The 17,054-nt window shown below is 38.6% G+C and overlaps 1 protein-coding gene across 2 annotated transcripts in view; it reads left to right on the top strand.

The window, feature by feature from the left end:
• Positions 1-12,463, top strand: part of ptprr (protein tyrosine phosphatase receptor type R) — a 54,504-nt gene extending 42,041 nt beyond the window's left edge. Inside the window, exons 12-18 of one of the 2 annotated variants that reach the window (XR_007042077.1) lie at positions 397-476; positions 1,996-2,133; positions 2,652-2,762; positions 2,843-3,000; positions 3,078-3,191; positions 4,744-4,980; positions 10,639-12,463. Coding sequence is in view for 1 of the 2 variants with exons in the window: in XM_047389984.1 (XP_047245940.1) it covers positions 397-476; positions 1,996-2,133; positions 2,652-2,762; positions 2,843-3,000; positions 3,078-3,191; positions 4,744-4,837 (695 nt within the window). In the remaining variant the exon portion in view is untranslated. Of the gene's footprint in view, positions 1-396; positions 477-1,995; positions 2,134-2,651; positions 2,763-2,842; positions 3,001-3,077; positions 3,192-4,743; positions 5,581-10,638 lie in introns of those variants that run through there. The other variant, XM_047389984.1, reaches the window with a different exon arrangement.
• Positions 12,464-17,054: the final 4,591 nt, after the last annotated feature.

Here is a 17,054-nt window from a genome sequence, read left to right as displayed (position 1 = left end):
CAATGTTTACTTCTTTATGCCTAAAAGAATAAAAAGTAAACACAAAGCCACTAGCGCTGTGTGTAGCTTTTACTAGAGGTTTTTGGGCTCTTAATGATCCGGCCTCAGTTATATAGAAGAACTTCCACACCCTGATCTTTTACACTTCAGTTGACTTGCTTTGCTCTAGATTTTGCAGAAGTAAGACCAAAAAAGACTTTAACCTTTAGCTTATTTTCCACAGCTATAATATGTAGAGAGTGTGCTGAATTCAAGTACCTGCCTGAATCTTGTATTGGTACTTATTTCATTTGAAATAGTTCTGATCTTTATCAGGGGTTATATAAAAAAATCAGAGTTTAAACTAGCACTATATCATTCTCCTTCTGTTTCTCACCTTTTCTTCTTGTGTCTTAGATCCTCATTCCAGAGTGATCCTGAAGTCGAAGAGCTGCAACGACCTGCTGAGCTCCTACATCAATGCTAACTACATACGGGTGGGTAGCAGGTGTAATGATCCCAACTTTTATATGTTCTCTGTGCCAGCTGTCTGCTCTCTCAGCATCTAATAACACTAATGATATCCTGGTGGCATCAGGTTCAGATACTGTTAGAAAGGAGTGGACCTGTGTAATTTTCAGTCCCTCTCCACACTACCGTGAATCATTTTCTGGCGTTTTTGCACCTCCCAACAGTGTTTGGTGTCAAAAACTGGGATTTTTATAAACAATTTCTAAAGTGGAGATTTTTAAAAAACCTAGTTTGTGGTCTATCCGTGTGAAGCGGATATCTGGTGAGATCTGGTGAAGCCCCAATTTGCATGTCACCTACCACTATCTGAGCTACAAATCTCAACAGTATTGGAGTTGTTTATGAAGTACTATAAATAGATAACTTGTTTTCAACATTGTATTGTCAAAAATGAAGCTGTGCGGTAAGATACGTGTAACGTTTTGATGTTTTCAGTGAAAAGCAGAAAATTGTTATACATTTATATGATTCTCATTGTGAGAAAGAGCAGGATTGAGCAGCTGTCTGCACAGTGAAGCAGGTTCAAGACATTCAGGATCATCTTTGATAGACTGGTTTAACCTAAACCTTGATTTTCTGACTTGGGATCTGCACAGCTGATCTGTTCAGCTCTGTTGCTCTCATAAATGAAGCCACTAACGGAGCTATTGCTGCAATTCATCCTTTACTCTTACATGGGAAGTTGTCCTGGACCAGTGCTTAGTGTCTTCTGGAGCTAAAACTCCCAGTTAGTTGTTGGCCCTCAGCCAGATTCTGCTGGCATTTTAAAGGCATTAAAGGAGGAGGAATCCCTGCAAAGTTGTCAACTTGATGCAATCAGCCTGGTTTCCGTAGAAAGAAAACTTTTTTTCACCAGTTTGCATAAAACTGAACCTGACCGCGTTTCATTATAACTAGGATCAAATTGAAATTCAGTTGTTTGATTGCAGAAGTAAGCTGAACTGAATTGAATCAGAATTGCACATTTCTACCAAACGGAACAAACTACGACCTTAAACTAGTTTGAATCAGAATATTTACATCAAGCTTAAAGCAACACGGCTGCTGTACTTTAAGGCTTTAATGTCGGTTGTTGTGAATGGGTCTCTTGAATATTATGTCTGGGTTTTTCTTCTTCAGTTCAGAAAATAAATCCAAAAACAAAATACTAAGACGTTTGTCATTACTGCTCGTCTGGAATGTCTGCAGCTTTTCTTTGTTCTTCTGGATTCCTGGTGCTGAAACGTTGTGAAAGTGAACTCCGGCTGAAGTCTGTAATGTCGCTCTCAGACTTTCACACAATGGACCGCCTTCCTGTCAGGAAACTCTGTAGAAACAGTTTAAACTGTCTGGCTTGAACTCTTTGTCCTACTGTACTTAATATCTCTGGACCTAATTAAGATTGTTCAGAGTAGTTTTTAAAACATTCTCTAGAGGGAACTCAAAAATATCTTATGTTCAGAAAAATAAGGGCTCAGACTAACATTGCTGTGGCTCTTCTCTCAGGGTTACCTAGGCGACAGCAGGGCCTTCATCGCCACTCAGGGTCCCATGGTGAACACGGTGATCGACTTCTGGCAGATGGCGTGGCAGGAGGAGTCGCCCGTCATCGTAATGATAACCAAACTGAAGGAGAAGAACGAGGTAATCTGAGGAGGAGGTCTCCATGAGGTCGCCTCTAACTCCTGATGAAAGTTCTGTATTCTGGCCCAGCTCAAAGTTGGTCCTCAGAAAGAGCCGGGTTATTTGGCGCTGGAGCTTGCAGCAGTGAAGCCACAAAGAACTGAGACCAGAATTATTTTGGTGACAGACTGCTGGTAAACATCAGTTGAAAGATCCAATTTAAAGTTTAAATCCTTCTAAGAACAAGTGGGAAAAGCAGCTAAAGCCCAGAGAGAAAGTGTTAAAAAGACTGAAAAGGAGAGATTTGGTTGGAAAATTAATCCAGATGTTCTTGAATGTTAGATGTTTCCAAATAAAGTTGCATTAAAAACATTAAAAGTAAACCTATAGATATTTCAAGACTTGTATATACATCATCAGTTTTTAACAGGCTGTCATCACAAATATTCTGATCTTTTCACCATAAAATCTGTAACTTTGCTTTAAAGGACTAAAAACTGCAGCTGTGTGTTTATGGAGAACGCTGTGTGTGTCTGCAGAAGTGTGTCCTGTACTGGCCGGAGAAGAGGGGGATCTACGGGAAGGTGGAGGTGCTGGTGAACAGCAGCAGAGAATGTGAACACTACACGACTCGCAGCCTCACACTGAAGGTACGATCTCTGTTCTCCGGCGGCGTGATGATGAATACAGCTTCAGGTTTAGGACTGACCTCTCTTGTGTGTCTGAGCAGTGTGGGAATCAAACCCGCGTGCTGCAGCATTACTGGTACACGTCGTGGCCTGACCATAAAACCCCGGACTCAGCGTTGCCGCTGCTGCAGCTCATGGCCGACGTTGAGACGGACAGACGTGCCGCCGCCTTCGTGGGACCGGTTATTGTCCACTGCAGGTACTGACTTGGTAGTTTGTCTCTGACCCCGATTAAATGTCAGAAACACTCCATTACCTGTGTTTCTGTGCGCGTAGTGCTGGGATTGGCCGGACAGGATGCTTCATCGCTACGACGATAGGCTGCCGGCAGCTGCAGGTGGAGGGGGTGGTGGACGTGCTGAGCATCACCTGCCAGCTCCGAGCCGACAGGTAAAAACAGGGTTTAAAACATGGTGAGCAGGCGTAAAGCCTTTTATCTCAGTCAGCTGGTTGCTGCCTGATTTTAGTAAATAAAAAGTATTTTTTGATTGAAGTTATTATAATTTGCTCCTCTTTTCTGTGTTATTGACTCGTGTTCCTTTTAGTTTTGTGTCAGTTTCTATTTTGCCTCTTTTTTCATTTATTTTAAAGTTAGTCATTGTTGGTATTTCATTATCACTGTTTTCATCAGTTTGTTACATTTTACTCCACATTTTGTTATTTTATGACATTTCCGTTTATTTTGGACTTTTTGTACCTTTTTGTTGCCTCTGCTGTGGTGTTTGTGGCCTAATAAACGGTCTTTATTTGTTTGATTGGACTTGTTGTGTGTAGTGACCTAACTTTGTTTCGGATGAGTTATGTTTTGTTGTTATTCTTATTATTGTCATTTATTTTACTCTTTCATGCAATGTTTCATTTATATTTGCATGGCTGTTGTGTTTTTTCATTCTCTGCAGCGTTGGGTATTATTATCAAAGTTTCTTGACTAAAAGGTTTCATGGCTGTCTGTAACTGTTAACAGACCCCCAATCTCTCTCTAACTGTTAAAATGGTAAAATGAAAAAGGACAATATCTATTTGCAAATCATTTGAAAATCTACCAGGTTATGTGACAGAGTTATCGGTACAAACAAGACCCAACTAAAGCAACATATATACTTTACAAGACAGCTTGTAGATCGATTTGCCACAAGATCCTCACTTTTTCTGACAAGATCCATTTAAAACATAACAGAAGTGTCGAACTTAATGAGGGCTCTGAATTGCTATGTTTTAGCCTGTTACATTAATACATTTATTTTAATTGTACAGGATCCTTCAGAGGTTTTTCTATTATGATCAATAATCCACAGTGATGTCACACTGTGTGAGAGAGCCATCTGAGTAAAATCATGTTTAACTACAGAGCTGTGCAACTAACAAATAAAACAAATACAAAACGATTAACAAGATATAAATTCAAAAGACCCTTAAATTAACTGACATCTTTTGATCTTTTGTCAGCTTTGTGGTATCTGCGGATGTCTCATTGCCTGTTTTTAAAGAAACAGCCTAGCATGCTGCTTCTTTAAACCCCTCGGTAATGCAGTAAGGTAGTTAACTTAATCTTCTTTACTCCGTAACAACTTCCACAGTGAAGATGGTTGCTGTCAGTGACCTGAGAGTACTGAGGGATGGTGCATTCACTGATCAGAAAAGAAAATCGGATTTTGAGTCTGAACAATGCAACTTTTGTCAAAAATCATTCGTCTTTCTGGTCTTTCTGTCTCTGATGTTTCCTATGGTGATTGCAAATTGCTTCATATGTTTATAAATATTAGATTAATGGACAAATTAAGGGAGTAATATCAAGTTAAGAGTTTCTGTGATTTTAGTATCAAGTCTCTCATTAATAGGATAAAGTTTTTTTTTTTTTAGGTTGAATAAATAAAATTACATTTAACGTATTATTCATCCCTCATTTGTCACATTTACCAATGTTATCTGCTCTCTTGTGCAGAGGGGGTATGATCCAAACAGGCGAGCAGTACGAGTTCGTCCATCACGCCCTGGGTCTGTACGAGGCCCGGCTGTTGGCAGAATCCAGCCAGTGAGCGCCCCCCACCGCGGGACCTCGACTTCAGACCACCCGGGTGTTTAAGGAAAAGTCTCATGAGCTTTACAAGTTCTCTCCCACTGGGGAGACTCCTGGACTGTGAATATTGTGAGCAGAGATGGGAGAAGGAAAGAGGAGAAGGTAAATTTCAGCAGTTGGGATGTACCCATTCTTCTTCTTCTTTTCTTCGTGTGTCCATGGACTTCTCCTGTCGCCCAGCTGACTTTGGGACGGTGCCGTTTTTAAAGAACCACGGACATGTCAGGATAGTTTGACTGGAACAGATTTGACACGTGTCTCAGTGTCTTTATAGAATTTTAAATTCTTTTGTAATGTGACGTTCTTATCGGAAATCTGTTGAAAAATGACTGTTATCTAGTTGCACCTTTAGTTTTATCTGCTGTAGAAGTATTTAACCGACATGGTGAGACCTGTTTGTGACCCCTGCAAGCAGCATTATACTCTAGAATTTCATCACATGGATCTTCCCAATGTGAAGTCAAGAAAATGTCATGTTTAACTACAGGGTTTATTTTAGGAATTGTTTTTAATGTCAGATATCACAGATTTTAAGTCTCAATATCATTATTGACGTTTATGTTTGATGTTCCAATGCCCTTTTAAAAATACAAATGGGAAGTGCACAGAGGATTAATAATATGATGGATTATCCAAAACAAGTCCAATAAGGTCCAGGATTTTACGATAATCAATAAATTGCCAGACAATCCAAAAATCCTACATGAAAGCATTTGAATATATAAAAGTTAACAAGTTAAAATATACCTGGGTTATGTCAGAAATCTAAACTGGTTTAAGCTTTTCTTGCTTAAAAGTTTATAATTCAGCTAAAGTGACTAATCTGACTTTGTTTATGCAGTAAGCTTATTTAATCCTATTTAGTTTTTTAATGGCAAACTGACAAAAAACAGTGAGGCACCCAGATGGTGTGGTAGAAACCGCGTATATGTAAAGATTACAACATCAGTTAAGGGTGCGGCAACATCTCTAACCTGGATACAAACAGTGATTGAAGTCACAGAGCTGCTGTATTCCTTCCTGCAGCAAATTGAACCTTAGGTGTTGGAGCCGGGCCTTGAGGACCAGCGGGCCGCAGTCAGCATCTCAACTGATCCCACAAACAATTTTGGGAGAATGTCCAGCACACACGAGGACTTCAACATGGCACAGCCAGTCCAAAGACAGGTGTGCTTAGTGGTTGGTTGATAAGTTGAAAGGCTAAGCCAAGGTGTCGTATGAGCATTAATGCAAATAGATGTCACCTATATTACTGTTGAAGAAGCTTTTAACAGGCGGTGTTTGTGAACGCGTCACAATCGAATTGGCTGATCTCTCATCGGCACCAGCAGTGCTGGAAAACTGGACTTAAAAGCAACTTTTACAGCAGGGTTTATTAGCATTATCTGTTAAAAGACAGGAAGTGTTTAAGAAATAACTTGAATATAACATTTATGAAGTCAGCTGAAAATATTGGCTGTTAGTGCCGCACTTTGCAAGGCATTGGCCTACCAAACTCCGTGACAAGTGATATCAAAATAAGCAGCTGGATTATTAGAGAGATGTTATTCCAGCACTGATCCGAAGTTTTGTTAACGTTGAAGCACTATTTTTTTTATTTGTTTACTGTTTTTGTTGTTGACAGCAGTGTGGTTTCTGGCATCCACGTTCTCGACCATACCTTCTGACTATAGTGGTTGTATCTTATGGCCCGGCTTAAAGTTGGAGCTTATTAAGAATGTTTATTGGGGCCAGAGCTTGTGGCAGTGGAACAACAAAGAACTGCTGCCAAGCAAGCACTTAGACCAGTTTAGAACAGTTCGTAGATATCGTGTGGTTCTGTAAAACGTGGTGCACAACACAACAACCCTCTCATGTTGTAGTCTGTATTGAGCAACCAGAACCCACAAGAAATGTGACCACCCTCACGTACCAAATGGTTTCAACATCAAACCCACTGTGACATCTGCATGTCTCATCAGGTACAATCGGACCACTCTGATGGTGCGTTCACACCGAACACGGATTCTGCGATAGGAGTGGCCGATTTATATGTTATCCCTATGTAGAGGCGTGTTCAAGAGTGGAGCGTTGCGGTGCGAAGGAGGCGGTGCGGAAGGCGTGCCGAGCGAAGCGGAGCGAGAGCGATGGATGAGTTGAAAAATCTGAACTTTTTCTTAAATTCGCGTCAACCAATCAGGGACTGGATGTGGCTGTGACGTAGGGTGAAAGACTGCAGCGGAGAAGAAGCGGTTGTCAGTGAAGATGGAGGACCAGATCATAGTGGCGGTGTGCGGCAAGCCAGAGTTGTATGACTCAACTAATTACTTTTACCGAGACAAGTACAGAAAGAACCTGGCCTGGTTATGTTTAGGCACAAATATCTTATATTTAGGAGATGTGGACATTAAAAATCGGCTATTTTTTTATTGAGCTGACATTTATTTACTCACCGAAGACAGATGGACAGGCATTCAGCAATGGGGATACAGCGCCGGTAGTTGCTGTCCCGGAGGCCGATTCGTCTCCCAACGCGGGACAGCAGATCTTTGAACTGGGTCCTGTATAGACGGAAGTACCGCTGAAATCGACCATCATCCAGACGTAGCTCCTGGAGTAGGTGGTGGTACTCTCCGAACTGTTCCCGTCCCTGAAGAATCTGGTGAACCCAAGGACGTTGACGTCGGCAGCGTTTTTCGGCTCTCCACAGGTAAAACACCGTAATTAGGTCCGTGAAATCCATGTCCGCCATGTTCAGTTGAAACCAGCAAGCAGCAAATAGAAACTCCTCCTATTTGATGACGCGGCGAAGCGTTGCCGCTTGTTGCCAAATGGCAACTCGGAGTTCATGCGGAATGTCAGGCGGGCAAAAGCACACAAATGACGCGACAAATTCGCAGAATCCGCGTTCGGTGTGAACGCACCATAAGAAACTCTGAGGGTTGGACTTTTTCAGATGACCCCGGGATTGTTGAGGGGCGGGTTATATGCTTAGCAATGATGATTGGTGGACCTTTTTTTGCAGGGTTCTGACTTTCGCTCACCTGCCTTATTTAAGACCTGGGTGGTGTTGTTTTCTTCAGGTGATCGCCGACCTTCTTTCCCTTTCAGATCGCTGGTTTCAGTGACAATGTGGATCAACAACACAAGCAAAAAAGCCAGTTGTGCGTTCTCCATCTTGTTTTGGGGGCAAATGGCGGGATACGGGCTTCTCGGTTGGGCTTTGCTTGTTTGACGTTTGGTTTACCTAGTACTGCCACCTGCTGGACTGGAGGTGTAGTGCAGTTTTCTTCACAACTTCCCCATACGTTATTAGGCTGATTTAAATAACATTTCAGTGGCCATTTAGAGCTGTGGAAGGAGAAAGCACACAAATTACCTTGGTGTGGTTTTACCCGGGTAACAAAAGAACACTGGACTAAATCACATTCAAATAAGACAATTTCTCCTGGGTGCTGAACTTTATTTTTGTTAGTGAGTCTATAGCTCCCAAATGGGGCTTTTTTCAGCCATAAAATAAATGTTTAAAGCTAACCAAGCTTTTATTCACCAAGAAAAACAATTAGTTGATTTTAGCTTCAGTTACTTAGTGTTATATTTTAATGTTGCTGTAGATGGCACGCTGTTCTAATGCAATATTTAGTTAAAAGAATAATCTGCTGCCAATTAACGTCTGTAAAATATTAACTTTTTACTCTACAGTTAATGCGGCACTCATGTGACAACTAGAGCTGTATAGGTTGAAAAATAATAGTGAAAAGTTTGGCGATTGGAGGGAGATATTTAAAGAAATTAAAACAGACAAACCATATTAGAATATCTGTAGAGAGTTTAAGAGGTTTTATTATTAATTTAAATGATCCCATTGGCTGGTCAGACCTAACAGCCAATCAGAACAGCCTGGGATTTTTCAGGGTCAATCTCTGGTCTTACAAAGACAGGCGGTGAAATGAAATATAATAAGAATATAAATTATTATTACCAAATAATGGCTGCATCACTTTATTTATCAGCTGGTTTGGAGGAAACGGACTTAGCTGTGAAGAGTCGTCATCATAACACACTGTTAGATCCAGAAACTATTTTACTTTATACCAGTCACCATATTTATTCTGCAAAAGCATAAAAAACAGATTGATTATGTTACCATTCATTAGAGTTGGTGTAATTTTATCTTATAATTCCAGAACAAAAAAAACAACCAAAAAATCCACTTGAATGAAAGATTTAACATGTATATATATTTTTAATCAGCGTTTACTTATGTAATTCTGAAAAATATTACCTTAAAATGCTAACGCTATGCTCTCTAGACTATTACAAAAAACAAATAAAATGTATAAATTGTGGCCAGTGGTTGGCAGCATCATTAATATGAAAATACTGTTAGAGAAACATGATTTAATAAAGACAGAGTTTGTGCTGCTTAGTCTGAGTTTATACTCATTAACTTTGTCTCCAACATTGATGATAACCCTGCTTTATACCAAAAATGTGAAATTATCTATAACAACGGTGCAGGACTCTCATCAGTGTGCTATTGTAAAATTTATGTAATACATTATTTTTGCTGCATCAAAGTAATACGTTTATTTTTCTATGGTTTTTACATGTTTTTAGCCACGGTTAGCTATTTTCATTTTCTTTTTTTTTTTTTTTACCTTTTTCTAATCTGCAAATCTAATTTTCTAGTTTATCAAGCACCGGATTGAGCTAAAAAATGTCCAATAGGTTATGATCAGACACAGGAAATCAAAGATCGGGAAGACAATCCACTAAAACATTCCTGAGTTTGGCTTTGAGCATGGAAAACCATTTTTATCAATGCGAGGAGGGGAATAACTCAAAAAAACATAATTATTGAAAACTACTTCCTAACTTTGTTTCGGATGAGGTGTTTTGTTTGAGTTTCTGTTTCCAGTACCTTAGATTTCTAATGTAATGCCAGTAACGAAGAACATGAGCCACACATGCGTCTGATCGGCTCTCTGTGTCAACGGGACCACCGTGTACAGTACATGTACATATAAGTGCTATTAAACTTGTGTGTGGAGTTGAACTTCAGTCCATGAACCACAGACACAAGTATCTTGCTGCTAAAACCAGAATTGTTGGGACCGAATTGGACTGCAAAGAGGAAAAGCTTTTAAAGACTTTTTCTATGTTCAGATATATTTTATTTACTTCTTTTATTATAATACAATCATGGGACGTAAAACAACAAAATCCAACTTGCCTCGTGGGACCATCATCACTCACTCTTTTTCACTTCGGGCTCATTCAGGAATTGGATGGAAATTCAGATGTTGGAGCGGCCACCCCTGAGTGAAGTAAAAGTGAGTTCATCTCAGCGCCCCCTGCAGGAGCCTGTACAACAACACACACTGCCTCTGACGTAGTATTGTGTCTGTATAGTAGAATGTGGTACATGTTGTGTACTTTATTGTTTTAAGGTTGTTGACCAAGATTTAAAGGGACCCTAAATAGTTTTAGTTGGAAGGTAGAATCAATGTTGTGATAAATTTGGTAAAGCCTCTGAAGTACAGAGGAAGTGAAACTACAAAAATGTCAACAAGTCAGCATATTTTTAAATGGGCGCAAAGAGCTTGGCCAGATTTTTCAGTTCATCATTTTTCCCAAACTACTGGGTGCATATTGCAGATTAAAGAAGTAAATTAGGATGTCATTTATCTAAAAGATCCAATCGAATAGGGAGATCATTTTAAAATCAATTTCACTGATCTGTAAAAGGCTCATCTCTGGATCTCATTTATTTTTCAGATCACTAAGTGGGACTGAGTAGTTCTGTCCAGTTTGTCACCTCCGAGGAGTGCTGAAAGGTATAAAAATTGCACAAACATCAGTTTTTACATCCAACTTTAAATAAATAAGATGTATGAAGGAACCAAAGGGAACCAGGGGAAAAAACATTATTCTTTAACCACCAGAGCATTCTTAGGTCTCTGCAGCACCTGATGAGCTCCTAAACTGTGGGAAAGCTGCTTTTGTCTTTAGCTATAAAAACAAACATTTAGGTTCTCCATAAACAGAGTTCTAGGTTTTCTGAGAAAATGAAAGTCTATGGTAACAGAGCATCATATACTTAATTTGTAAGCCTTTTCATTATGTGGTTGCAGAGATAATCCCTTCTTCAAGCCACCTTTGACCATCCACAAATTAACCCCTTGAGCTAACCACATCTGGCAATGATGAGCAGGTAGTTAAATAAAACTGCCATGGCAAAACCAGCTGCTTTTTTCTAACCTCACTTCACGCCCACTCGACAACTCAGCTCTGTGACTTCCTACCTTTATGGCTCAGAAGTTGCAGGAGTGGAGGGTCGACTTCAACCCCGCCATCTTGTTCCAGGGCTTTCCTCTTAAAAAGTCCTAAACTAAGGCCTTAAGGTTATAAAAGCATCCAGTTTTTCCATACTGATTCTTAAATTACATTTAAGTTTGCTAATTTATGTATTGCAATTTCCATCTCTTTTTTTCCCCCCGCATTCAGTAGTCCCAATGTGCTGTAGTTTTGGCTGAAGTAATATTCGTCATTTAATTTAGTTTGGTGACTTTTATGTCATACCCAATAGTGGGTTTCTGTGCATCCAGGCTGAACTGTGATGCCTGACCACCGTTCAAACTTAAAAAAATAAAATAAAATAACTGAAATGTTTGCACCTAAAACATTTGACCAAAAGTCATTGAAGATGTTTAGAAATCTGATTATGGAGTTGTGAAATTTAAAATGGGTAGAAATCCACTACATGGATCTGGCCTTTCTGTTCTAATTTAGCTTGTTAAATAAAAAATAAAAAAACTAAGAACAAACCAAAAAAACGACAGAAAAAAGCTAAACCAAACCTAGAAACAAACTTGTAACTTGTAACTGAAACAAACACTCAGAAGGGTTAGAAAACGGCTGGTTTAAACCAGTTTGAGCTAGCTTCTTTTTAGCTAGCTCAAACTACTTTTAAGAACAAATTTCATCAAACATAAATCAACAATTATGCTCTAATGTTTCAATGTTACATAATGATTAACTTTAGCTTCTAATACATTTGGTATATTGTTTTTTAAAACCATTTTACAAACAATTTAATCACTTACTAATGAGCTAATCGTTAGCTAATGACACTGCAGCTAGCTAAAAATGGTTTGGACTGATCTGGAATAAAAGCAGCTTAGAGCAAGTGAACACATTTAAACTCAGTTCCATTGGGGCCTTACAGGTGTGCTATAACTTCTTTATGTTTAGTATTTGTGGCTGATTTTAAAGATGTATGGGTAATCATGAGAACACTTTTCAGTTGGCTGGTATCTTTATGACAAGTTTAATTTTCAAAAATTAGAAATGGAATATTAGGGTCCCTTTAAACAGTTTGGATGCTACAAATCATCAGTCTGAGTACACTTGATGTTGATTAGTGCACTACGGTTATTACTAATATATGTATAATACATGACTTGTAATGTACTACAATTTAACTTGAATGTTATTAATGGTCCAGAACATTAGCCACTGAGTAGTGCTGTAACCTTATCTACTCTACCCTCATATATATTGTTACCTGTAATATGTGCAATAAATACGCTAAAGATAAAAATTGTGGTGTCTTCACATAACGTCTAAACCTGCAGTATCCAAACTTTTTTGCATTTCAGGCAAAATTGCCAGATTAAAATTACCCAGAGCCATTTTAAAAAAAATTAAAAACCAAACAGTTTTGTTGGGAATTCCTTTCATTTTTCCGGACTCAGTTGTAAATTAAACATGCAATATTTTAATGAAAAGAAAAAGTAGAAAAGAAGATCCTTAACATTATTGTGGGTCTGAAAAATGCTCAAAGACATTTGCCTTAATGAAAGAAGGGTGTAATTTGGACTAAATGTTTTCTATTTTGTTGGTCTAGAAAATGTTTTTAGTCAATCCCAGCAACAAAAAACAAACCATTCTATGAAAACTCTTGCTGTATTTAGCCAGATTTTAATAAGCCGAAAGTCTGATATTAGGAAGAAAGCAAAAACAACATGGGTAATAGGTTTATCTGACAGAGAGTTTGCGCTAGAGTTAGCTAGAAGGCTATTTTTCATCGGCAGTTCCTGGACAAAATGGCAAGATAAAACCTTAGATATATATACAAACAACTATTAAAATATAAATACACACAACAGACTAGCTAATAACATATTAAATAATATACTACCAATGGGGAAGAATGCTAAAAGTAATAATGGAAAACAAATACTTTGTAAAACATTTTCCTTTTAAGAAGATGTACATTTTTCTTTGAAAATAAAAATAAAAAAATCTAATTTGTGCCATTCTTGAAGTTATTCTAAGGACCACTACTGGCCCTACTGTGGACACCCTGCTCTTAACACTTGTTTTTTGCAACGTTTTATCAGTGTGTAGTGTTTGTGATGTGTTTCATTGAGTATTGGTGCTCCAACAAAAAGCCTTCAATCCTGTTGGTTGTTTTACGCCACTCAGTGACGAGTTTATTAGCTTTCCTGTTAAAATGTGAAACTTTCATTCCTAGAAACTACTGCAATGAAAGAGGACGCCAGCAGGAAGGAAGGAAAGAGGTGTGGATGACTAAATGTAGCTCAAACCAGCTGAAACAAAAAGATTTTGGCCTTTAACCTGCAACACTGATTAACAAAAGAGTCGACTCCAACATTTTTGTGGCTCAAATTAAGTGTCTACTGACAGCCAAAACTTTTATGAGTCATTGAGCTGTAACAATAAAGACCTTGTTGATATACTTTGTTTCTGTAATAAAACAATCTCAGGACATTGTTCAAAGGACATGAGCCAAATATTACAAAATAAAATTACTTTTACTTGACTAGTTGAACCAAAATGGCAGCTATGACACCGATCCTTCCTCCTGAAATATGCAGCGTACTAAAAATGTTACCTAATAATCAGGCTGGTACAGAGAAATAACATTTTAGAATTATACATAAACTGATACGTGTTTATAGATGTTCATTCATAGCTACACAGAAGTCTGAAGGAGCTCTGCCATCAAACAGTAAAATGAAAAAGTAAAAAAAAAGGCAGTTAACAGGTGGTGATTGATCATAAAATAAATGTTGAAATAAGGATGTTGTATTTAAATACATGTCTTAGTTTATTATTCATTAAAACATGTGGATCTGAGGCTGATGTAAATTGTGCGCTCTTCAGCCTTGAGAAACCCTTGTGCTTCACCAGGTGCTTCCTCAGATTAGAAGTATTCCCACCGCTGGCCTTGCACTTCGCGTCACAAATATTGCATCGAGCGTGATTTGCATCGTATTTTGAAAAGTGGATCCATACTTTCTAGCGCTTTCTATCACCCATGCTGTGTTGATGATACCAGCGGCTACTGACATTATTACGCTCTTGTGTGTGCAATGCTGTGTTCATGTCCGGCATGGAAATTCGCCCACTCTTCCACTCCCTCAGTATCACAACGATGCATTTAGGTATCGAAACATGGTACCGTTTGATTTTATGTGAATAGGTATTCTGTAGTACTGATGGAATTCAGTCTGTACCTATAAAAGTACCGAATTCGGTACCCATCCCTAATTCAGCTACCCATTAGCAACAGGATGCATTTAATGGCTGTTGGTCATCCGCTTTTTACATGCTTTACTACACCAATAAGTAAATTATTTTACATATAGAAATATATTTTTTACCAAAAATCTTGTAGTTAGTGATGGTGGACTGCTGTTATTTTGAACAATTTGTATATATGTTGGGTAAAGTTTTTTTGACATCTTGTAAATAAGATGGCCGCCCTGACGTCAAACATCAGTCTGTGAGTTTTTTGGTTTGTTTGTGGACTGTTTCAAGTATGCCGACACTACAAACTTTTAATATACATTTACAGTAACAACAATGTACACCAGGGGACACACAAAGGATCAGAAAAAACTGGAAATGTCTAAAAATTTGGAAATGAAAATGTGATCTAAGGCTCTCCAGGTCAGTTCATTCATGGATTAGGTGTAGGCTGTGGTGTTGAATGTGTAGCTCCTTTTTCTTCTTCTTCACCATTTCATATTGTTAGAAATGTGGTTCTTTTGTAACAAATAAGTCAGATACCAAACTGAACCGGTTGCTATAAGATGTTTCTTACCAACCATGTGTCAATTTGTACTCGCCTGGGGGATGTTTTCCACATGCTTTGACTGTTGATGATTTAAAGTACTTTTCTGGTATCTGCTCATAGCCCTCTGAAAGAAAATGTGGATATGTGACTCCAAGAAATATCTACCACTGGAAAGACGCTCATTGGTTTTTAGATCAGCGGAAATAAATAATCTTCTAAAAAATTTAACTGGTCCAAACAGAATCAACCGGAAAAAAGGGCAACTCACAGTAATATAATATAGTCATGTAAAATGTCAACTTTAAGGCTTATTAGACTATTTGAATATCTGAACCCATCCCTAAACGATTATATTAAAGCAGCTGAATGTGGATGACACATGGAAAATACAGCTGACGGGAGTTATGAGCCATGTTGTAGCTTTTTTACTAGTCATTTTTCTGCAACCAAGTTAAATGTATCTTACTTTTAATTACAGCTTCAGTGTTTATTAAAGTTTTTCTTGTGATAGTTATTACTGATTATTATTATACAAGTAGATCTAAATAAATTAAAGTATCATTGAAAATGTATTTTAATAGATCCATAAGTGGATTTATAAATATTTGTATGTGAAAACATTAACAGCTGGTCCCAGACCAGATTACCGAACCGTAATTAGATGCAGTATGTTGCTGTCTAAACAGTTTTTTTCATTTATCATTAGGTTTTACCCTAAAAAAAGATATCGGCAAAAATGGATCTTATTGCTGAGGAACAAGATAGGACACCCTAACCCCTTATGGCTACTGGTACCATCTTTGGTTGAAATAAGTTCACTGAGAATGCTTCTTCTCTCCATCTACCTTCTCTGACATCAGTCTGATTCATTGCCCCACTCCTTTCTTGCATGGCCCATTTCAAGTCCCCACAGCATCTCAATAATATCTCGATCTGGGCTTTGACTTGGCATTTCCAGGACTATCCATTTCTTAATTTTAACACGGTCCTTGGTGAATTTATTGGTATGTTTTTTGGCACATGGTCTCGCATTTTCCTCAAATACCTTCTGATACACGGTAGAAATCATGGTGGATTCTGTGATGGTGATCTGGCCTGGTCTTGCTGCAGCAAATCATCTACATACCATGACACTTGCACCTCTGCGCTTCACTCCTGGTACAAGGTTATTTTCCTAAACAGCTGTACATCTGGTTTATGCCAAACAAGTCCTCTGCTTTGGTGTGCAAATCATTTAGTTTTAGACTCAACTGTCCAATGACTGTTATTCCTGAGGCCCTTGAATTTGTCTACGTTCTTTCTGGCTAACTTAAATTTGGCCTTCATGTTATTCTTGTAGAGCAAATTCCTATGAAGGTTGAACTTGTTTAGTCTCTTTCTGATTAGACAAACATGAATGTTCTTATCAAGAGTAGCAGGAACCTTCTGTAGGTCCTGTGGTGACATTTTAAGGGTTTTACAAACCTGGCGTCATGCAGTCTGCTTTCGGGGTGAAATTGCTTGGACAGCCACATCTGGGCATGTTGGCATCAGTTTTGAATGTTCTCTATTGATAATTTTTGCATACAATGAAATGGCTGATTTAAATTTAGTTTGAGACGTTTTAAATCTCTTCCAGACTCTAAGATGCTATAATCCTGATTCTGAAGGCCTCAGACAGCTCTCTGGATCTCATCATCGTGTTCACTCACACTTCAACAGTCAGGAGCACCAAACTAAGTGTCTGAGGTTTAAATAGATCAAACATCCTTCGAAATGATACGTTTTGAGTAGGAATAAACGTAGGGGTGTCCTAATTTGTTCTTCTGATGGAAGCATGCGTAGAAAAGCTGAACTCACACAGGAGATGGAGACAACTTTCATCTCAGTGGGAAATGATGCAACACAGTCTTTTTTTTTTTTATTGTCTACCTCTGTTGTCGGAGCAGCTAGTCTGGTTGTCTGGTGGCTGCAAGGCCTATTAATAGTCCCCTTTTCCGGTGGGTCCGTAGTCGTGCCTTTGCAGTGACTCAGACCTGAAGGCTTGATTGAGGAAGTCCGTTAGAACGTCGACAGACAGGCAGGAAGAGAGGAATACGGCTGGTGA

The sequence above is a fragment of the Girardinichthys multiradiatus genome, chromosome 17 (assembly GCF_021462225.1).
Source record: "Girardinichthys multiradiatus isolate DD_20200921_A chromosome 17, DD_fGirMul_XY1, whole genome shotgun sequence".
NCBI classification, from domain to species: domain Eukaryota; kingdom Metazoa; phylum Chordata; class Actinopteri; order Cyprinodontiformes; family Goodeidae; genus Girardinichthys; species Girardinichthys multiradiatus.
Note: the sequence above shows the minus strand (reverse complement) of the source record. Positions and strands in the feature narration are given on the sequence as shown.